Source organism: Melanotaenia boesemani, chromosome 19 (assembly GCF_017639745.1).
Source record: "Melanotaenia boesemani isolate fMelBoe1 chromosome 19, fMelBoe1.pri, whole genome shotgun sequence".
Lineage (NCBI taxonomy): Eukaryota > Metazoa > Chordata > Actinopteri > Atheriniformes > Melanotaeniidae > Melanotaenia > Melanotaenia boesemani.
Window position 1 is genome coordinate 16,686,257 of NC_055700.1, and position 24,222 is coordinate 16,710,478.

The window sequence follows — 24,222 nt, forward strand, 5'->3', positions numbered from 1 at the left end:
CTAGTTTAGTGTTTTGCGTCACTTTAGGAAAAGTCATCAAATTAAGGCAAGAAGAGTGATGTTTAGGGTATGTTTTACCGCTGTCAAATTTCAGTTTAAATTTGTAAAGGTTAAGTATCATATATTTATACAAATGTAAAGGTTATTTCACTTGTGAGGCTTCGATTCCTGTGGACTCGAGTTAAACTAGTGGTTGAAAGATTTAGCATCCTGCAGCATCCGATTGTACTCGTAAAGTCCAAACGTAGATGTAAACGTGTGTACTTCTTGTCTTCTTCATGCACCTCCACATTATAGTACCCTGAAGTGAGGTCCATAGTAGAAAAGAAGGCATTACCACCCAAAGCAGCAACTGGGATGAACCAAAGAGCCTAAACTGGCACTGAGTCATTATATAGTTCATGCAAGTTCACACTCCAGTCAAAGATGGAATTCAAAAGCATTCAAGATAAAAAAAAATGTCATACATACTTTAATTAAATATCTTATTTATTGAATAACAAACAAGTCCAATGAAAGGTAAAACAGATTATTCCTGTTTGGAGAGATGAAGGTTTATTGTGTCTGAAACATGCTGGTTGTCCTCACCTCTGCTGTGGGACTGACAGCAGATAACAGCCTGTCTGAGTGCTACTTGTTATAGGATCAAGCCACCCTTATCATGCACACATGCAATCCCAGTGTCCATAAATCCCCCCCCCATGATCTAATCTACTCCCATCTCTGTAGGCACCACTCCCTTTCTAAGTACCACCAGTTCACTCTGTCCCAATGAATAGCAATCAAGTGCTGCTTGTGGGATAAAATGTAACACAAACTCATATTTACATTTCAGTCATTGTAATAACCCTCATCACACACTCATGCAATCCCATTAGAGAGGGACATGCTGGGGTTAGAGCTGGCTTGTGTATGCATACACTTCACACCAACCCTCATCAAAACAAAACTATTGTTCACATCTTCATTTATTAAATTACTAAAATATTTGTTTCATGTTGTTACAGGACTTTTGTCCCCTCTCAAATTTTTTATGTGAATAATTTTGAGGGTCTTCATGAAATTTATCCTTCATTGACTCAGCAACATGGCCCTCTTAAATGCCGTTTCCTTCCAGTCTAAAACAAATTAGCAGCTTCTCTGACAAATTAACCTGCAATCTTAAGCCTCATTATTTGCCTTAATTTGCTGTCTAAACTCGAATATTACATTTCAGAATGTGTTACAGAGCTAAAACTCTTTAGCATGAAGTATGCACATTATTTTTTCCTATCCCCTAAAGCAGCACTGGAGAGATTAAGCATGTGTGGATAAAATTCCTTCCCCTCATGATCCTTCATCCAGGTAATTGCTGCAAATATTTGACTTCTCAGCTGCACCACAGCAAAATTGGGCTGGTAGTGTTAACCTCAGAGCTGTGGTAGACCTCAAGGCAAACCGTGCACATCAACGTGTTTACTATGGAGGAATTCAATTGCACCTTTCACCTTAAAGAGAAAGTCAAGGGAAAAGAAATTACACCTGCAGGCAACATCTTGTGTAAATACCGGTTTATTAGGGAAGAAAATGTTCCATGATAAACAAATGAGGGGAAAAGCAAATTCACAGTACATTTCATCTTCCTAACATGGCGCATTGAAACAGAACTTCAAAACCCCATTGTTGCTCTGCACAAATATGATGCCTCTTTACAAAAATACTCTCCTTGAAAAGAAAAAAGCTTAAACGGGGAATAAGGGGCATACCTTTAAAAATTTCCGAAACCTTCCTCATCTTCTTTTGTTTGACCTTTTCTTCGAAAATGGTAGCAAATCTACAAATACTATCCCAAATTTATAGTCTTTAAAAATGGCTTGTGTGTAAACTGACATGTTAGAGCACTAATGTTCTTACATCTGCACCTCTACACTTGCAAAATAGAATAAACTCGCTGGCAGAAAACTGAGGTTTGATGGTTGAAAATCCAACACAAAAAAAAAGGTTACTGGTCCTGGTTTTGGATATACGAGAGCTGACTGGCTGAACTGAGTCAGAAAATGACAGGTCCGATCATGTGGGAGAGTCAATAAAACTGGTCAGGTGAAGGTCCTGTGGAAAGGCATTGGTCATTTTATGGAGAGGTAGGATAGTTGTAATGGTCAATGTATCAGGTCCCAGGATGAAACTGTAATCAATAACTTGTATACACTTACTTGTACAGGCTTTTAAGTGAAGTGGTCCGCTGATTTATCACCTAACGAATTATTTATCAAACTGTTTACTAATCTCTATTATTCCTTATTCATCTGTATGAATAAAAGTAAAAGTTCATGTATTTATTAAGCAATGAAACTTTAAAAATTAAAAACTACTGGACCACAAAAATGTCTAGTCTTTCTTGAACTACTTCACATGAGCCAAACCTTTGTCTGCATCGCAGCATCCGCCAAGATTAAAGGGTAAAGGGGAAGGCTTGGCACAATGTGAGGTTAATAATAAAAATGATCAAGCTTAACAACAAATGAAAAAAAAGTTAAGAGGTGCTCACCTATCAATACCTAACAGTTCATATATTCTGAAATGTGACATTAATTTTGATTAAATATTGGCATTTTGTTTTGATTCTCATACAACAGTCAGGTCAACATAGATAAGGCCCTATACTTTACAAACTGTGATCCTTCATTTCCTTGTAGAGCAGTAATGAGGACACACGCTGGAGTGGATGAGCCACATTCACTTATCAAAGAAAAAACAAATGGAAAGAAAAACCCTTCTTTGCCATTAAGGCAAAAAAAAAAAAAAAGCATGACATGTACTGTATCTCAATAACACGTGATGACGGAGCACACCTGGTTCAAAAACATTAACTCCATTCAGCTATCAGAGCAACAAGAAAGTCTGTGAGAGTAGGACAGCTGTGGTCTCAGTAGAAGCTCGAAGATGTCTGGTTTATTGCATCACTTGCTCAACAAAGGAGCTTTGAATGGAGTTTTTTTGTTGTCGCTTTTGTTTGTTTTTCTGTTTTTGCACCAGTGTGGTTGCAGCACACGAGACAATGATGGAGGTCACAAAACACACTGAGGTGAAAAGAAAAGAAAAAAAAAAAAAGCAAAAAGCATGACTACTTACAGAAAATCTTTAAGCTTATGATAATCATTGGACTAAATACAAACATCTTACAATACAGTTTAAAACTTGAACTGAAAGAACTTTATAAAACTGTCATACCATTCTGCTTTTTTTTTTTTTCTTTCCTCTTTACTTACACAGAAAAAAAGATGAGCAGGTAGATCTATCGAAGGGAACACCGAGTTACTGAAACAAAAGTCAAACTCTGGAGAAAGGGGGGAAGGAAACTTTACAGTGAGGACAAGGAGTTGGTGCTTCGGTCTGTAAGAACTCCCTCTGGTGATTTACCATCACGACTTTTTATTCTAATTTGTCTAAAGTTTTCTTGGAGCTATTGACTAGTTGCTAGAACATCTTAACTGAGAAACTGAACATATCCGACACTTGAATCCTACACTCTTGTTTGTGTTTTTACATAAATACATATGTCTAAAATGAACATGACAGTCTGTTAATATGCCACAGATTACCCAAAGCACATTCAGATTGGTAACATACCCTTCCTTTAATATCTAAAAATAAAAGAGGGGTCAAGGAGAATTGTCTGTACTCACGTACATGACTTCATTGGGAAGTAAATCTACAGTATCTGCATTGAATGGCTCATACTGCAACAATTATTTTTTTGGAGATCTTAGGAAGGGTTTGCCAAAAACCTCTAATCTCAGTAATCATCTTCGCTCAGTTGGAGTACTTCAGTACTTCTGGAAAAAAAAAAAAAACCTCTGCCTTGTTTCCTGTGCTCTCAGTGGAGGTGTCTGTGCTGCAGGGTGTGTTACAGGCCCTGGGCCTCCCGAACCTTGGCTTGCAGGGCATCACATGTCTTCTTAGCATCACCGAGCAACATGGCGGTGTTGGGTTTGTAGAAGATGGGGTTGTCAACAGCTGCGTATCCCACACCCAGAGAACGCTTCATTACAATCACCTGAAGGGATAAAGAGATGCAAACAGAACACACAAAGATGGACTTTTAATGGAAAAGTAAAGAAAATTAAAACAAAAATAAATTCTCATTAAAACATCAGTCAATAAATTTAATTCCAATAAATAAAACCGTCTGTGTTTTGTAGATTAATCGTTGTGGACAAAGTTTTCCTACTCTGAACGTACTGTGCAGTGTACACACAGCATAACGGCACAGATATGCACACCTGCATGTGTGTGTGGTTAAGTAGATTGTCTTCTTTGATTTTCCCACAGGGGGGTGTGTGGAAACTTGTGGGTGCACAGAATAAATCCCACATCTCTGATCAGTGCTAGTGGGATGAGATGCTCCGAATGTTGTCATTCCACATGGACACAGTCATCAGTAATGGGATCAGGATGCGACTGCACCTGGAACTGTAGCAATCTGTGTGTGTGAATGTGAGCCAATATTTCTTAAGGCTCGCGTACTTCTTTAAATGAAGGCTCCACTACAGGTGTGGACAGTTCAGTTGTTGTAAAAACTTCCATTTGTCTTCATCTTATTCTGCTTCAGGACACGTTTTATTCTCATGCGTAAACCAGATGTCTCACCTGCTTAGACTTCCAGACCTCCAGCACGGGCATACCGGCAATGATGGAGTTAGGGTCTTCCTGGGCGGCTGAGTTCACCGTGTCATTGGCGCCGATCACCAGGACCAGGTCAGTTTCTAAGTGAACACACCACAAATTAAACTTTATAAACCATCTCTCCACAATTTCATCTAATGCTCCTTAATGTAAGCATAACTATTCTTTTTTTCCATTTGTTTTTCCAACATTGGTGAATTGAAAACCCAAAGTTCTTAAGAATCTGAACCCAATTAATGTCAAACTAAAACTGACTTAATTACATGAATTCGGTTTAGGAGGAGGAGACTTATTTATTATAGCTTGTTTAATCAGAAATGGTGCTTGAACATCTTGGAAATAAAGAAGTCTATATAGTTGGAGAAGCAAATTTATCAAAGTTATAAACCTCCATAGTCTCCAAACTTTTTAAAAGGCAACAGCAAAGTTCTGATAATGAGTCCCCATAAATTCTGAATAAACTTACAGTGTGTAAAAGATGCGAAGCACTGACTCTTACCGGGGAAGTCTTCATTAATCTCTTCCATTTCCAGGACAATATCGTATGGGACACCTGCTTCAGCCAGCAGCACATTAAGCTGACCAGGCATACGGCCGGCCACTGGGTGAATACCAAACCTGCAGAAACCAAGAATTCATTTTTAGTAAAGTCCCCTTTTTTTAAAAAATGAGAAGGGAGAGAAGATAAAAAAAAAAGTCAGTCTGAAGAGGAGTTAAAAAAAAAAAAGATAAGGTTTAGGAAAAATGGATTTAAGAGATGATAATAGTCTGCTTACATTCAACTCCCACTGCATTCCTCCAGGAGAGTCATTTGTTGAATGTGCACTCTTGTGTGTAACTGGGTGCACACTGCCCTCAAACTCAATTTGCCATGTCATGTAATCAGGGAAGGAAATTAACACCAGCCACTCATGTCTACTGGCAACTCAGGCCACTTCCCCACCAAAGAGACCACCATTTCAAGATGAAATTTTCGTTTATTGTGGTGACTTTAGGTAGAATGCAGATGGTCTGATAATTTAGGGCGATCTTAGGAAATTGTGGCAGCTAAACTGTCCATTTGAGCTCATTGTATAAATCTACATGTCGGTAGGAAAAGACCGTGTGACTGAATTCAAGTAAGAGCAGTGTGTCATGTTACCAAGTATTAGTCTGTTGCAAAGAAGATGAAGTTAAGAGTTAGAGGACAACCCCCCCCCCAAACCCTCTTTTTTTTTTTTTTTCCTTGTCTTTGACCACCCACTTTCTTCTAATCACATACAAACGCTGTAAGCAGCAGCAGCTGAAACAGCCAGGATCAAACGCCCGAACCAGGACAACAACACAGGTTCCGCTGTACTTGCCCTGCACATTTCTTTAGTATTTCTTTATTCACACACACACACACACACACACAGATGTGGCCTTCCACATCCCAGCCAAACTCTCAGTTTGTCCCCTACAGTTTGCATCATACATACCAGCCTTGTTATTTATTTACATTTATTCATCTGTTTTGGATGAAATCCAACTTTAAGAGAAAAAAAAAAAAACACCAGACTGACTGCAATTTTAGTAATTTTTAAGTAGGTTTTGTGAAAATGAACATCATCATTTTACCTCACTTTCTTGCCGGCATCTTTAAGCATCTTCACCAGCTCAGCGATGGGGTACTGGGCCTTTGCTGCACAGAGCCCATAACCTGAAAAAGTTTTTTTTTTAAATAAATGTAATGAATGAATAGGTTGATATACAAGCCTGCTGCAGAAAACACAACTTGTGCAAGTATTTACAACAGTAAAGGATGCAAGAAAAGCTTTCTAGGTCTATGGAAAAAGGTACATCATCATCACACCTGACTATCTTCATTATTTAAGTGGCGGGACCAGAGGTAAATGTCCCTCTGAGATTATACAATCAGCTTAGAAATATGTTTGAGTGATTGTTTTTTTTGTGTTTTTTTTTACCCTGTCCTGTCCAGCTTCCTAACACACAGAACGGTGGTCTGTGTGCCATATTTTACTTGACAGATTTGCTCTACCAAGGGAGACTTGTTAGTGATATTGTTCCTATAACAAGTTGTGCTTCAAGTCTGAAGATGAATCAGATCCAATGAGAGAAGGAAGTGTTGAAGAAGTGAAGTAGAGAGACACGCTAAACCTTAATACCGGTCTATGTGTTAATATGTGTTGGTTCTTTCTCTAAGCGTTGGACTGCTTTCATGTGTAATGATGCTGCCGTATGGTGCATACACACAAACGCGTGTCAAGCAATACAGTGCTGTTTACAGACCCTGTCACAACAAGCAGTCAGAAACTGTCTCGTTACACCACACCAATCAAAGTGACACGGTTTCATACTCAAGTTTAATAAAGAGGTGAGGGAACAGAAAAAACAAAACATAAACAGTGCTGAACGTCTGCTGTCCGACTAAACAATCTAAAACTTCTCGCTTTCTCTCCCCCTCCGTCTTAGTGCTTTTAAAACTGGCGCTGCCAATTTTCTTGCACGACTTTCTCATAAAAGAAAAAACATGTGGATCAAAACTCTGCAGAGATGGTCCAGACAAATCCAGGAAAACACTTATGTTTATCAAACAGATCTTAGCTGTTTCCACAGATGTCAATCAGGCAAAGTGACCATGACGGCTTCAATTAAGAAGAATGGTTGAAATGGAAACAAGGTCACTGGCTAAATACTGGAGCCATGTAACAATACTAAACTAGTACACATCGTCATAACAAAGTTAACAATTAAAGATTTGCAGCATTTTCCACAAGTGTTATGTAACTGATGTTAATGCAGTATTGCACAGTGCAATACACCTCTTCACTTTTTTTAAATAGTTTAAAGACAACTACATATTAATCTCCTATAAAAATACTCCCAGTCATTTCATTGTGATTATAATTTTTAATCTGGTTCAAGTTTTTACTGGGATTTTTTTTATGTGAACAATGTGCACAAAACTTCATCCTGGAAATGCATCTGAGAAGGATTCTGATTTTTGAATGTTAATGATTTGTTTCAAGAATTTCACTGAATTATTGTACTCTGTCAAGTACTTTATTATTCTTCTTGTCTCAGTGAGGGTTCGTTTGTGAACCATTTTCAGGAAAAGCAGAAAAAAATGACAATTATTTCGTTCTGGCTCTGCATTCCTCACACTTCAATCTTTGGAATATTTTTGGGTTTTGCTGTGAAACTTTCCTTTTTGTCTTCCAATAAAGAAAGAAAGAAAGATGGCTTAACCTATTTTTTTTTTCTCCAAATTGCAGCAGTTTCCTTTCTGTAAATAGCCACTCAGCACTGACTGGAATTACCAATTTTCAGGCTAAATGCTTTTAGTCTGTGTTTACATGTACCCACGTGAGCAAAACAACCGTGACTGTTTCACAACAGTCTGACGACAGGACTGAAATGTCACTGGGCTGCATGATAATGAATTTACAGCAGCAGCAGCTCCCAAGATAGTTGAGATACAGGGAGGTTCTCACACATAGTGTATCTAGTCAAATATTAAAAACATGTGAAACAAGCATGTAGCTGGAACAAAGGTTAGACCCCAAGCTTGAACACAGAAAAGGGGACTACAAGCCAATTTGAAGCATAGTATTTGAATTGTCAACAAAAACCCTGCACACCCTCAATTTCCCCTTGACCTTGCATATGTATACGCTGCACTGTAGAATGTCTATTTATGAGGGACTGTCGACCACACAGAAATCTGGGAGAGTGTCTTTGTGTGTGTGGGGGGGTGTGTAAACGCTCTGCCATGACTTGTCAATTAGCCTAGCAAAATGGTGATGTAACATAGGTCAAGAAAAGGTTAAATAAACAGAACACACACTTTGCTCATGTTGGGTAAAAAAAAAGTGACGGGAACAGTGAAAGTAACATTGTTTTTCTAATCATGTACCAAACCTCTGTGTGTGTGTGTGTGTGTGCATGTTTTACCTGGAGTGATGATTATGTTATGGGCCTCTTTAATCATGTCAACAGTCTGTTCCACGTTGACCTCTGTGTGTGTCCCTGTGATCTCCATGGGCTTTCCGGTGCCGGTGGAAGATGTGCCATAACCACCCAGGATGACATTGGCCAGAGAACGATTCATGGCCTGAGAGGAAAAAATGTCTTCTTTTTTATTATTATGATACCTTATGTTTTTACATTATTGGGCATGTATAGAAATACATGGTAATCATTAGAAATCAGAGCAGGGACTCCACAGTCTTTCTATAATAGTAAAGTTTAGAGTTCCTCCTGGTGGACAGGAGAGGAACAACCACGTTCAACTGCATGAGTGCAGCTCCTCGTTTTAAAATTAAAAACATTTCAATGTCTGTTCTTTAACTTGGGAGTGTGCTCCACTTACCACACACATAATATATGACAGAATAGCTCCAGATGACCCGATGAGAGCTCCGACGATGGTCAGCAGGTTGTTATTGAGCAGGAAGCCCTCAGCACACAGGGCCCAGCCGGAGTAGCTGTTGAGTACGGTGATGACCACTGGCATATCAGCGCCTCCAATAGCTGCTGTCAAGGTGACACCCTGAAGGAAAGTAGGAGGAATTATGAGGTTGTATCCAGTGGCCTTCTCCCGTCCCTCCTACAGACTAAAATTAGTTCCTTTTAACTGCACCTAGAACTCACACCTAGAGCTGGAGAAAAGGGTATTTAAACTTGATGTCAGGAAACTTTGGCAATTCCTTTCTAAGGTTGTCATTCAGATAGTGTTTGATAAAAACATGTGACATATACATTTAATCATTTTGTGTGAATACAGTAGATGTGTATTATTGCCACTATTGTTGTTTTGAGCTGTTTCCTGCCTTGGCTAGGACACTCCTGTCAAAGAGATTTTTAAATCTCAAGAAACTCATTATCTTGGATAAATAAAGGCTTTACTGAATAAAAATAAATACATTCAAGTCTTTAGAATAATTTAGAGTTTTTTTTACATTATTGGCAGCAAATGTATCTTTTCATTCATTTTTAATTACCACAACACAATATTAAAGTGAATAAAACACACTTCTTTAAATGTACTGTAACTGGACAAGCCAGCTTTGTGGATAACCTCAGTGTGACTGACATGTTGTAGTAAATAAGTGGCTCTTTCCTCTCTGTTGGTTGTGTTTGAGAGTTATGTTAGCAGAACCTGTCTGCAGCCATGAAATGCATGCCGTCAACGCTCTTTAATTTACTAGTTATGTCATACGTGTCTCAGTAAGCCCAGACTCCAAGTTAACAGATATCCACAAATTATGCAACTTGTTAATAGCTTTAGAAATAGACATTTAAGCCCCACGGACACAAGGTAAATAATCATTAGCTGTGTCCCAATTCAGGGTCTGGGCGTGCCCTATGTAGTCTGCACACTTCCGCAATCCACTTAACGTTTGTGATATGGGACAAACCATCTAGCCAACAAGAATTTCCGATACCAGGACGTTGAACCACTAAACCTCTGAAATTACTGTTTGCATATCAAAGGACACTTTAGTGAACGTTAACACCAACCAAGTCATAATGTAAAAAAAATGTTGCTTTCTAGCCGGTAGACTCTTCATTAACCCCTTAAAAATCCACGACTATCAAATACTGCAGAATTTTAATGCCACCGTTTGACCAACTAATTTTAAATGTACTTGGTTTTCTCAGTTTCTGCTGAAGTGTAACAGCCATTATCTCTCCAGGGTTTCCCACACCATGTTAATACCTGGGTGGGCTGTAAAGGTATAATAGCAGCAAAGTAAATATATTTGGTAAACAACCTTTTCTTTTCCACTTTATATGATCAAACCTGCTACTTCATGCAGCACTTTGAGTGCCCATCCTTTCTCCCTCAGAAATGCATTGATCCCTCCTTTTCCAGGAAGCACAGTCAGTCCTAGTCTGTCACATATCAATGAGGCCAAAGCTGTTGGTTAATGTGTTCTTGGCTTGCATGCACATGTAAAGCAGGATGATTTTTTCCCGAAAAACTACGCTCTTATTCAAACTATTTATCTTGTCCCTGAGGGATGCATACTCTACTGGCAGAGCTTGCACACTACTGGCCTTGCTGGCCCACATTTTCAGTTCCTTTGCTAAGGAGGCAGAAACTCTTCAAATAGCATAAAAAAAATTTAAAACACGTAGAAACTACATTAAAATTGTTCTTAAAAGCAGCATCCTATCATTCAGAAATAGTTACTTATCCAGACCTTTGAAATTGCAGCAGCACCTAAGCTGGTCCTTTCTCATGAAGAAGGTAGTAAAACAGCAAACCTTTTGAGGCATACTGATCCAGATCAGCGTTTCAGTAAGCGTACCATGCAAATATAGTGCATATTGAAAACTAACTTCAATAATACTTTATTTTCCCATTGATAAATCCACTTGAAAAATAAAACTAGCCAGCTTAGTGATATATTGTCTGAATCTCACTTGGCTTCCTAAAAAAAAAAAAAAACAACAATAGTTTTCTCTAAAGGAAAAAGATTTTTTTACAATTAGAAACAAAAACTGTACATGAGCCAACTGTAGTTACCAGAGCAGCAGCAAAGGTCCAGAACTCATCGTGTGTTTAATTTATTTCAGCTCAAACATCAGGCAGCTCTTCTCGTGCACACTGCAGATTTATTTTTACTTGTGCAAGTCTGTCAACACTAGCACAGTGGATGATGCATAATTCTGCACTTGAATAGCTGATTAAAGTTTAATCCTGTAAAAAAGTAAACTGAAATTACAGATCTTCTCATTTCTCTTGGAATTGACTTACAGTATTTTTTTCTTTTCTGGGAGACTATTTGGAAGTTTAACCAACAACACATGAGAAAACAGAATTGCACATGCCCGCTGCCTCTTTTTCCAAATCTTAAACTACTCAAAACTTAACAGTAAAGAAAACTGCCAAGGCATTTAAAGTCTGCAGTATGTCTAAAAACTGCTTAAACTCCATATGAACTTTATCTTTCCTCTTTTTCAGCTTTAACTGCAGATTAAAAATAAAATGGTAAATGTATAACTAAATGAGTAAATAAGCAAAAGTGTTTTTTAATGTCTTTTAAAGTGTATGAAGCATTACAAAACAGATTTCATAAGTTAAACACATGGAGGAATATGTCAAAGTTGCTTGGCCTGGACTGCTGGTTTGCTTTGTTCTGAATTTATTGGGCAGCAACTATTTCCCGTTTTATTTGACATTTATTAGAAATCCTTTCTGTTGTCTTTTTTTCTTGCTTTCTATGTCCTAATTAATCCCCAACATATTTTTCCAGGCTCCATTTCCTAGTTCCTGGAGTTTGTTGAAGTTTTTAACATCAATATATATCAATCTGTCATCATTTTAATCTAAGATATCTCAGTCCAGATTTTCTTTTAAAGGGCCATGCTTAGGTTAACTTCAGATCTGAGACAGACAGCATACCATGACAGCAGAGAGGGCAGAAACTGATCCAAGACAGGTGATGCCAGTGGTGTAGCTTGGATCCAGCATGTAGGGAATCATGCCACCAACACTTGCTGCCATGAGACTAGCATTGAGAGCATGACGGCCAGGAAGCATCAGAGGGGCACTGTTCAGCATACCTGCAGAAAGAGGGAAAATGAGGGAGAATTTAGACAAAAGATAAAAATCCCACTTATTTATCATTCAGCTGACTTTGTTAGACTTTTACTTCTCTTCGTCAATCAACTGTTCATTTAACGAAAGTAGAACCAATCTAATCCACATCCAAGGTTTTCCCAACAGCAACATGCAGTGATGTAAAGTCAAACAGAAACATCTAACAGCCTGAATCCAGCTTTCGCTTGGGCAGCTGTGATGACCAACAGAGTAATGAATGTACGTTATGATAGCAGGAGAGTATCCGCTGCCAGGCTTGAGCATCAGCGGCCTAGAAGTGTAAATGTTTACTTTTCAGGGAAGTATACACTAATGAGCTCCAGCATTAAAATCGCTGACAGGTGAAGTTAACAGTATTAATCATCTCGTTACGAGGCCATGCTCTGCTGGAAAACCTTGGGTCCTGACATTTATGAAATGCTCTTGAATCACAGCAACCTTTCCATACTTCTAACTTGTGGAGGTATTTCCCCTTCTTTTAACTTTGGTCAACTAAAGCAGGAGCTAAAAAAAAGTCCTTAAAAATCTGTTTTGTTAACTGCAGAGTTGAAGCTTTCCTAGCATGAGGGGAACAATTTGTGATGTAACATTATGGTGAGTAGTCCAGATGAAGTTCATGTATGAGTGCAACACCAGAATTCAGAAAAAAAAAAGAAGAAAACAACCCCTGAAGAATGCGCTGACAGTGAAGTTTAAGTTTTATCGTCTATGCAACAGAGGAACTGTGACATAAGTTTAGCTCTTTTACAATCCACTGGCTGGCTGTCAAGTCCTTTCAGTATTTCTGTCTGCAGAGGAAATGCAACCAGAGAAAGGTTCTTACAGGTACATGCAGCTTTGGGAGTGTCCCAGTCACCTGAATGTCCCTGTTAACACTATTACCCACATTTAAAATACAAAAAGTACTGTTTAGTCTTGCATGATGAACCCCATCTTTTTTTGTTTTGTTTTGCCACTGCAGAAAAACAGGGCAAGAATTCACATAACAAAATGTGAACATTGGTGAATCCTAAGTAGAGTAAGCAACTGGTTAACAATGAAGTCCAGACTTTCAGCTTACAATGATCAGCCACAGCTGATGGTATCTGTGGGAAGAAAGCCCAAGGACTCTACAAAGACTCCACCCCACAAACACAGGCCCCAAACAATCCATTTATAACATCCCAGTGCCAGAAACATCAGCCCATCCTCAGCTGCCCTTTCTTCTGTCATGCCCTGACATGATGAGAACCTACACATACAGTAACAAGCAGGAAGCTGATGGCTGATTTCTGGCTCAGTTCTGGGTCCACAGTTGACCCAGGGAGATCCTATAACTTGTTTGGTACAAGAGCTAAAACATCCTATAGCACACCTCTAATGGCAATGACATTCTCCAGTAGCACCAGTTACCTTTAGCAGGATGATAAAATGCCCAGAAGTAGCTTGGATTGAAAGGATCAAGAATCTCCTGGATGCATCAGAACAAGCTAGATCCACAAATGTCCAACCCCACAACTCACAGAACCTGAAGGATCCACTAACAATGTCCCCATGCCTGACACCATATTACAACCCCACAGATTCCTGTCTCTAAATCCTCCAGATTTACAGACATTTCATCTGCACAAGGAGGACCTTAACATTATTAGGTAAGTGGTGAAAACGCAGTGATGGACTTGCTTATGTGGCTGTGCTTTCCTCACCTTGCAGTTTGCCATACGCCACCAAAGAGCCGCTAAAAGTAATTCCACCGATGTAGGTGCCGAGGTAAGCTACGATCTTGGTGAGGTTGGCTGCAGGGTCTGTGGCAAAGTGGGGGTACTCAATCATATATTCAGCCACACAGGTGAGCACGGCAGCCAGCCCAACCAAGCTGTGGAACGCAGCCACAAGCTGGGGCAAGTCACTGATCTGGATCTTCTTAGCAATGGTGAGGCCTACAGAAAGAAAGAAAGACAAATTAAGTCCAGTGCCCCTTTAAACACATGCACAGACACACACGCACACACATACACGCAGAGGGCTGCTGGGAAATGGGCCCATTTGAGGAGCCAGGTGCTGCTGATGAGGCCTACTGTAGGAATTTCCATGTTTTTGTGCTACACTGTGTGTGTGTTGGTGTGCACACAAGTCCTGCAGGAGGCCTTTCAACACTACCATATCTGGAAAAGAGCATTATTATCTGTGTGAACAGTTTAGTCTGGTTTTCAAGTTTTGTTACTGGAACAATTAGCATTAAAATGAGCAAACTACTCTGAAACAGAGAGAGAAAGTGAGTAATACCCAATGCTGACCATCCTGCCAGACCTCCTGTGTTTGGCAGACATTAGTCATGTTGTGTTTGATGTAAACATCACACACTCTCTCAACACACATGCCTTTTAATCTGTCCGAATTTGGAATCCACGCATACAAATGCAACCAACAGAAAACCACCATCCATCTGCTGCAGCACCATTCTACATTAGGAGTACGCCTGCTTATTTTGTCAATGTAAATACACACACTCACCAGCAGTGCCACCCACAGCCATAGCTGCACTCATCTGTGCCAGGAGTTCAGGATTAGGTTTAAGAGCACCCAGAGTGGCAATGATCCCTCCAGCCACTCCCATCATACCCAGAGCATTACCCAACCGGGCTGTGGTCTGGTTAGAAAGGCCAGCCAAGGCACCGACACAGCACAGACCTGAGCCCAAGTACATCATCTGGGGAGAGAAACAGAGTGGAAAAAGGTGTTTAGGACAAGAATCGAAGGATCACAGAATGACAAAAAAAAGAGCTAGCAATTTTACTTGGAAGGACCTGCACAACATCTGCTCAAAGAACATCTGGAGGACTTTACAGTTATAGTCTGTTTTGTACCAACTCTCAGGGACTGCAAATGCACAGTAAACAAGTGGGAACGGTATGAACTGCCTTCTCACACCTGTTCAATGTTGTATCCAGATTGCAGAGCGACAGCGTAACCTCCAATGAAGGCACCACCAGGAAGCAGGTAGAGGTAGTTGTACTCAGGAGGATCAGTGGGACGTTTGAACATGTCCAACATCTTCTGGGTCACCAGGAAACCACCTGAGAATGAGAAAATTAATTCATTTATATTTACAGTGGCACAAAAATTAAGTTTAAAAACCGTTTTAATGAAAAAAACTAATAGCCACAGAAAAAAATAATATCGGTGTAATAAAAGTACAAAATGGAAAAAGAGTGGGAGGTTTTCAGGCAGGCAGTCAAGGCACCTGAAATAGGTCAGCAGGTGCTGCAAAGCCAATAGTTAAAAGTTTTTGCCAAGTCCAATAACCAATGGCAGGAATTTAATGAGTCTACTTTATGTCAGTGTAAATATTTCAAGTAGAAACCCTCAGAAGTGTCAAACAGGACCAGACAGTGTCTCACTTCTTTACAGGAGAATATCACATTACCATGTATTAGTCTCCCTTTTCCCCTCTGGCACAATCACAGCCACGTGCACTCGCATGCACCCAATGCATACGAGGGTGAATCAGAGGTTAGCATCTGTTTCTTTCCAGTACATGTAACTTTAGTCACAGAATGTCCTGGTTTAAACATAAAATAATTATTTGACTGCTGTTATTGCAGGTCATACTGAGTCAGTGTATTCATATGGAAGATTGTTCATATAGTTAAACGACTGTATTCACTAATTTCTTGTGGTTATTCTTTTATTAAATGGGTCCACTGAAACTGCATTTTGATTTTACATCAGAGCTACCTTTTCAAGCTTAAAGCAACACACAAGTCAGATCTACCTTCTCAAGACACAATTTTCATTCTAAAAAAATAATAATAAACATGAGGGTGAAGTCCTCATTTATTATTGTTTTGTTTCTAGTCTTTTCTTAATTAGAGTCTGTGAAGAAAATTCAGAATAAGTTAAAGCAATTTCAGCTAGCTACCACTAACCATATTAAAGTGATGCTGTTCTGCAGATTTAATGTGTAATATCTTTATAACAGCCCATGGCAGTTTTACTGCTGAGCGATGTCCCACGATGCACTGAGCACTTCCTTCTTTTTTCATTTCTTTGCTCTTTATTTTCCATGTATAACTCTATGACAATACTGGCTTCATTAACTTGTATTTCTCTTCTCTCAGCAGGTATCTGAGTAAAAGTAAAGGTTGAGCCTGTTGATCCCGCTTCCCTGTCCTCTCTGACCCCAACCAGTTGAGGCAGATAGTCACCCTTCCTGAGTCTGGGTCTGCCGGAGGTTTTCTTCCTGTTAAAAGGGACATTTTTCCTTTTCACTGTTACCTCACTGTAACATTGAATTGGTGCTCTACGAATAAAGCTGAAATAAACTGAGTTGAATTTTCAACACGGACTAGGAGCTAAAAAGAGCTCTGGGGAGAAATTCAAGCTCTGGTAAGGAGAGGATGTGTTTTTTAGCTCATCTTCAACCTTTAGTGTGAGTTTTGCAAAGCTGAAACTTTTTCATTAGTCTTGTACTGACAGTATTTTATTTTTATCTATATTTATTGTCTCAGGTTTAATATCCATAACAGCTCTAATGAATGGGTGGACATTTATTTTGGGAGCGCAAACTGATTAGGGAGACAGAGCTCAGATTGTAGTAAAAAGCAGCTGAATCAGAGCAACAAAGTGTTACTTTCTGATTATTTTACTGCAGCTATGCTCTACAACACAATTAAAAAACAAAAGAAAACTTCTTTACTCATTGAAAACATAGATTGATTTGGCATTAATACAGCTGAAGCGGACTTTCAGGTTTTACTATAGGCAAAGCATGGCAGTGCTGAGACACCTCTGAGCACAGAGAGGACCAACTCTTTTCAGTGGACTTATTTGGTCTAGAGCCTGACCAATTAAATTGATTACAGCCCTTTTCAAAACAACCATAATCATCTGCAGTTTTAAACATCGATATATTCTTTATTTCTCATAAAAAGGTAAATGTTATCAAGTGTCAGAATCCTGCAAAATGATGTTGTGCCGTTAGTCTGACTTCATTCAATCCTCAGTCCTCACCGCTGTCAGTAAATACAGCAGTAGCAATGGCCAGGCAGCACTTCAGGGGTCGGCATTGTGGAACTCAAGAATGTTTCAACATGTCTCCAGTTTCAGTTTAACTCTGCCTGCCGTGTGTCATGATAGCGACCCGTGCTTTGTTGTGTCGGTCATGCTTTTCATTTACGTTGCATTGCTAAAGTTGTGCTAACCTAGCTTAAGTTATAGCTAACATAAACAGGAAGTAACTTTACTGTGGTTATGCCAGCCTAACACAGCGTTAGCTAACTGTTTAAAAGCCAGTATGTAACTGCAGAAATAACATAAGTGTACAAAATATGTAAGAGTTCAGAAGGAGAGTCTCCGTCAGCTGGGTGTTGAGACGCATTTAAGAAGGAGCGATGCAAACTCAAAGAGAGAAGGGGAAAAGTTAAAATGATGAATATTATTGTTTGTCTTCAGCAACTGTTATGATGTTATGTCACTCTTATTTTTACTTTGTCAGAAAATACAAAAACGTGACTCAGGCTGTAACAGCAACTCATGGTGTTGTTGTGGAGTAACATAAGTGCCAGACTATTTGTGACCATCATATGTTTAAAATGCAACTTAAAGATGACATGTTTTGGTATCTGAGAAAAGTATCTCTGGTTTTTATTTTAGGTGGAGTAGAGAAAATGTGATTTAATGTTAAAGGGCATCAGAGGGCTGCATAAATAATGTTTTCCCTGTAACTTCACTCATTATATTGCTATTATATAGAATACATCTATGGTCTAAATCTGAAGATAAATTAATCAGTACAACTGGTAGCTATATGAATGCATGCTCCGTAGAAAGAAACATTTACAATGCAATTTAAAAAAAAAAAAAAAAAAAAAAAAGTTATTTTATTCATTAATTTTTTTTAAGTTAATCGGTTGATTAATCGGTTATCAGATTTTTTTTCTGACAAATATCGAAATCTGACTCAAAAAAATCTATATCAGTCGGGCTCTAATTTGGTCCCATCTACCCTCAACCTGAGACATCAGTGGAAATTTAACAGACCCAGATCTTACTGGGGGGGGGGTCTGTATGCTATTGATCAATATGCACCATATGTAGTAAGATTCACAGCACTGACTTGAACTCAAAGCCTTGGTCTTGCATTTCTCAAACGTAGAATTAATGGAGGCAATAGTGCATTTTAACATACGGCCTAAACTGGCCCATTATGCCAGTCATATCTTAATTTTCCTGCATCAGAGTCTCTTCTGATGCCTGGCTGTGAGCTAATAGGAGAAATTCATGGCTGGAAGGTCACACTGTTTCCATGGGCAATTAGAGAGTGATGAGTCTTATAATGACTCCAAGAATACTTTGTCATTGTAATGGGAATTATTAAGGGTAATAGCAGGGCTGGATGTGTGTGGTCCAACTCCGAGCCATTGAATCTGGTCTGAGCAGATGGGTAGAAAGGGCAGCTGCAAAACTTGGGTCGAAATTATGTTATTGTATAATCAATACAAAGCGTCTCAATCATCAGCCTAAGTTGATTTTTGTATTGGTTCATGGCTGCTGTAGCTGGCAGGGATGACTGTGAGGTGTCTATGTTTGGGTGACTCACCAGCAATGTTGACGGAGGAGATGAAGGCAGCGAGCACAGCCAGTGTCTCTGCAGTAGTACTTGGCAAGTAGCCGCCTCCCATCAGGGACAGACCACCCACAGCTGTCAGACCTGCAGAACATGTATATGTTAGTGACTGTTAAATTAGTAATGCACGACACAGGGCAACAAAACCTTTAGTGAAGATGGAAAAGAACACAACACCGGAAATCAAACATTAATTTCATCATGAAGTTAATACTAGTTAGATTTTATTTATTCATTTATTTTTATTTTAATCAGCACATCTAAAGACTTTCAGCTCAGAATACAGTTCGCCTGCCGGACTGGAAAAGAAAGAAATAGATGCAGTGATAAAGAAATAGAGAGAAAGAGAGAGAATGTGTGTGTTTTTACCAAAATACGCTCAGGAAATCTGATAACATCAGTCTTGTAATGATTTACAGGCACTAAGATCAAGTACAGAGAGAGAAAGCTTGCACTCACACGGAGTTGTGTGCCGTTTAGGTTGACAAACAGGTATGTGTGTATTCATGCATGTTTGTACTGGAGGTCTGAAAAGCTAAATCAGACTTCAAATGAAGGGAAAAAAGGCAAGTTTGACCTTTTTTTCTTTTGCAAAAAGCAGCTTTATAATCATGTGTGTATATCAGCTCCCATACAAAGTTTCAAATGCTGCCAAACATAATTTCTCAACTTCTATTACGTAATTACAAGCCAATTTAAAATCTGCGCTGAAACAAAAGAGATGACCACAGCAGAAAACAACAAGTTATTGTGTTACGACACAATCTGCCAAAAGAGTGAGGTTTCCAAACATCTGTAGTTTGGTTTTCAGAAAAAAAGAACACCTGAAAGTGTGTCAAGTTCTCCATACTGTAAGGATTACAAAACTTTGCTGTATTTTTTACCAAGATACGATCCATTTTACATTAATATACACTCAAGTCATGCAAAAGTTGTACCTGCTTCTTAAAACTTGCTTGTATGTTTACACGGTTCTTCCATTTTCAGAGGTTGAAAATTCTCAATAACAATCAGAAAGATAACAGAAGCTTAAGTAATTAATTTAATAGGTTTAGTTCATGTTGATGTGATTGACGACAACAGTAGGAGGAATCTAAAAGAAGTTTACACCACAGATGGATAATGACCTAGAACCATCTGTGAAAGCAACCAAACAGCTTCATCTGCCAAAGAAACTTAATATTCTTAAATCCAGCTGATCTCTGAGCAGACTTTAAATTTATTGAAGACTAAATTAAACGATGCAGTAAAGTCCTGGAAAAGCAAGAAATTCAGGATTTGTTAGGCTCCATGTGTTCCAGACGTCAGGCGGTCACTGAGTGCAAACAATTTGCTTCCTATGTGATAAATCTGATCAGTACCACAAAAAAAAGGCTGCAATCCTTTAATAATGATTAAATATTCTTGATAAATGTTCTTTAAGATTTGAAAAAGACTCTTCAGTATTTCTTTCTTTCTTCCTCTCATTCTTTAATTTTTTTTTTACTTTAATCCATTTTAAATTAACTAAAACATTTTAAATGTTTTTCATTTTAAATAATCTGAACGTCCACACGATTTTAAGTTTAATGTTTAGATCTAACTAATTCAGTTTATTCTAATTGTTTTATTAAATCAGACAAAATTCCCAAAACCTCTAGTTTAAAATGAATTGTTGTGCTTTCATGCTAAATATAGATGACAACCACACACAACAAATTCATCAAGATTGATGCTAAAACAGTCGATGTCTCAAAAAAAAGCCCTCTTATGGCCTCATATATTAGGATTTTTCCGTTAATAGGTTTGGCCACTGTAGTCAGACATCTAATCAATAAATGTTAAACCTTTATGTTTGTTATTTTAATCCACCATCGGCTCATTCACATTTTTAATAAAGCGTTTATTTCAGCCTTGTATTGCTGAATAGTTTGATTAATTTACATGAAATGTTTTCTATAAAAAAATCTGTTATTCATGATCTGACTTGCTTTAAATTCTGATACTCCAAGATGCAAATTTATAAGATGCATTTTTGTAAGACACTGATTAAATAAACAGAGCAGTAAGAATGAAGGGCTTATAAAAGATAATAAAAAAGATAAAAAGCTAACGTGATATCCAGTCACTCCTAAAATAAAACCAGTTATGAGTTCAAATATAGAGCAAAACATGTTGACTGACAAAGGGTACACGGCAACGCCAAGAAATATAAAAAGAAACAAACTGGTTAAGTTTCAGGTATTTTCAATATGGAGATCAAAGGCATGTCTGTCCACCGCAAGCCTGTAAGAAAGCCATCCAAAGTCAGTAGGGACACATACATTACATTGGTGGGTGGGCTGATGTCCAGTTTGTCTCAATCTGTGGTAAGCATTGGGTATTATGGCACTGGTAGTCCCAGCCAGAGCTCTCATGTAGATAAAAGCATTTTAATCAGACACCAGACATAAAAAAATGAAAGAAAAAGAGCCAATGGGTATGAAACCAGAACTGAAAAATCTAAGATGACCCACCAGTCTGTCACAACTGACTGTAACACTATAAATGCCCCATGAAGAATATAACTGTCCATCACTAAAACCCTAAATTCCAATATGGTTCTCTAATGTCTGAGTTATTATGTGTGTGTGTGTGTGTGTGTGTGTGTGTGTGTGTGTGTGTGTGTGTGTGTGTGTGTGTGTGTGTGTGTGTGTGTGTGTGTGTGTGTTAATGATGCCTGGCACAACAACAACAGGATTCTGCTGGTCTTAATGTTTCCATGACCAAAGTGACAAAATAAAAGAACAAAAAAGTAATGACGCGAGCCAAATACGAAAGGAAAAATACTTGCACAGGGAGGAGATGCAGAGAGAATAAAGAAGGCAAGGACAGATGGAGGGCAGACAATGTGGAAAGAGAAAAGAAAAAACCTTCCAATAAACTTACATTTACATTCCTTACATTTTTTTTTTCTAAGTTCAACTAAAATTCAAGGATCATCTTGACAGCAACTAGGAGGGACAACATGAAGACTAGATCATGTGAACAAGTTGTACAGGGTCACTAATAAAGTTTTAAAGGAAGTGAAAATTGTCTTTTGGTGGTTACACTGCTGAGTTCAACAACCAAGCTCTGATGCCCGGCTGTGTGCACGAGTAAACGAGCAAGAGACTTCCCTGACCCTTAAAGATCACCGGCAGTGTGTTACTTCCTAGTCCTGAGCGGGACTGGATCAAAGCCTTAAGAACACACACATACACTTACTTTTCTAACCTCTTAACCCCTTTGTGTTAAGCAGCAGCCATCAATAAGAACATCAAGAGCTAAATTTTTATTTGGAATGAAAAGCAAAAAAGCAACAGTAAGGCAACAAAAGCCGGTTGTAGGGACACACTTTAAACTATCTACTTGTGTGGGACAATGATGTTCATTGGTGGAAAACAATTGGGTAATTGTCAAAAATTTTCTTTCATTAGACCTCAGTATCAGAACAAAAAGAAATCTGATCAGGGTTTTAGTTTAATTCATGCTATACTCATTCAAAGGTGCATGAAAGAGTTGTTAAACTTTATTGGCCATATTCATGGCATCTAATGACAACATATGCCTTTCTCTCCACAGTTGCCAGGTTGGCTTATTATTAGGGACTTTATACTTGCTTATTTTAAAGAACACAGTCACTTGTTTTGGACTCGTTCTCATTGGTCAAAGCTGCTTGTTTATGTCACAAGATCTGACAACACCTGCACACAACGCAGGTAAAGAGAAGCCCTTTCAGGCCAGAGAAATCCTGGGAGATGCTCTTTACTTTGAAAGCTATAAATCTAAAGATGTGTAGCAAATTTTCTGCAGCATAACTCAATCAAATAACCTTCTATGACATTTATACAGGAATATGAATAGAATATCCTATCTGCAACATTTGTAAAGACCATATTAAGACTTTTTTGTCTTAGAAGAGAAGAAATAGTCAGAATATCATTGTGCATGTACTCATAGCCAATGATTAGAGGTTTAATTCAATCACTGTACACTGTACAATCCACTGTCAACATAACTTACCTGAAATGGCGTTGGTGACAGACATGAGTGGAGAGTGCAGAGCTGGAGTGACTCCCCATACTGTGTGGTATCCCACAATGCCAGCAAGACCGAAGGTGGTGACCATCTGAGTGAAGGCGGCGTTAGGAGCCGACAGGCCCAGGCCCAGCATGGTGGCAGCACCTGGCACAAAGTGAGAAAACAGATTGAATAAGATTAATCACAAGATTAAATTACTTGAATCGTGTGTTATCTTTTGGCAGTATTTGATTTAGCATGTTTCCCAAACTTTTAGCGCCAATAGCTGAAGGAGGCCATGTGACCACCCATTTTGTCCCACAGAAAAAGAGCACCTTGGTTACTGGTAAACATGAAGCAAATCATCTTTTCCAGACCAAAAGTAAAATCATTTTCCCATCAACCAAATTTGGTAAAATAACTTGAAGCCACATTGGATTCTAGAAGAATAAGCCCACAACCAGCACAAGGCAAACTCTTGCCATTTAAAAAAGTAGCACAGTAGCGGTTTGGTGGTTTTATGTAGGAAACAACTCAAGCACAGAGACAATGTGTGAACCACATTAACTACATGTGGTGCACTTACACAGAAGGCTGTGTAGCACCATGGGAAACCCTCACTGCAGAGCTACTTCAAACAAACACTCAGCAGGTCACTATTTTTACAATGCACACTTCCTGACACTAACAGGGTGCTCGTGTATGTGCTCGCCCTCGTAATGTGCCTCTGTCACTTCTCGCCTCCTGCACACATTCCAGCAGTGACTTAAAAAGCAGCTTGTTAACCCATCCTTCACCTTACAGCAGTCCTCAGCGTCCCTGAGGACTCATTGATGGTAATCAACCCTGATGAAAGAGTACCAGTTAATTTCCAGTTTTCGCTCTTTCTCTCGGGGAATCTAACAATAATATCATTTCTACTAACCTCCAGTGTACAAGCCAGCAGTGGTGAGTGTAGCCCTGAAGGGGGAGACTTGTGAAGCCTTCTCTGCCTCAAGCTCCTGGACAGACTTGGGTTTTGGAGGAGCTGCAGTGGGCACGTTGTTGGGCAGGGGAGCAGGAAACAGGTTCTTTCCATTCTGCAGGCGATAACACAAATTTAGGTACAAATTGAAACATAGTGAAAATAAGAGTAACAAGTTTAACATAATGACTCATATTCAATTACTATTATATAAATACCTACAGTAGTTTAGAGCAGATTTAAGCTTGGTTTGTATTATCTGATGACAAATCCTGAGGCGCAACCCTGACCTTTGCTGAGTTTGCAAATATTTGAAACATTACACTGTTGAGATCAAATAAGTAAACTAATGATCAGCAAATGCAATAAGTA

At 38.8% G+C, this 24,222-nt stretch overlaps 1 protein-coding gene across 1 annotated transcript in view; it reads right to left on the reverse strand.

Moving 5' to 3' along the window:
- Window positions 1-1,535: 1,535 nt before the first annotated feature.
- The window catches only part of nnt (nicotinamide nucleotide transhydrogenase), a 34,683-nt gene continuing 11,996 nt past the window's right edge, over window positions 1,536-24,222 (reverse strand). The window contains exons 10-22 of the mRNA XM_041969865.1: window positions 23,812-23,965; window positions 22,890-23,051; window positions 18,840-18,950; window positions 15,170-15,315; window positions 14,753-14,948; window positions 13,945-14,178; window positions 12,062-12,222; window positions 9,020-9,199; window positions 8,602-8,761; window positions 6,265-6,346; window positions 5,165-5,283; window positions 4,630-4,745; window positions 1,536-4,036 (exon numbers count right to left, since the gene is read on the reverse strand). Of these exons, the coding sequence (XP_041825799.1) occupies window positions 3,887-4,036; window positions 4,630-4,745; window positions 5,165-5,283; window positions 6,265-6,346; window positions 8,602-8,761; window positions 9,020-9,199; window positions 12,062-12,222; window positions 13,945-14,178; window positions 14,753-14,948; window positions 15,170-15,315; window positions 18,840-18,950; window positions 22,890-23,051; window positions 23,812-23,965 (1,971 nt within the window). The 3' untranslated portion in view covers window positions 1,536-3,886. The remainder of the gene's footprint in view (window positions 4,037-4,629; window positions 4,746-5,164; window positions 5,284-6,264; window positions 6,347-8,601; window positions 8,762-9,019; window positions 9,200-12,061; window positions 12,223-13,944; window positions 14,179-14,752; window positions 14,949-15,169; window positions 15,316-18,839; window positions 18,951-22,889; window positions 23,052-23,811; window positions 23,966-24,222) is intronic.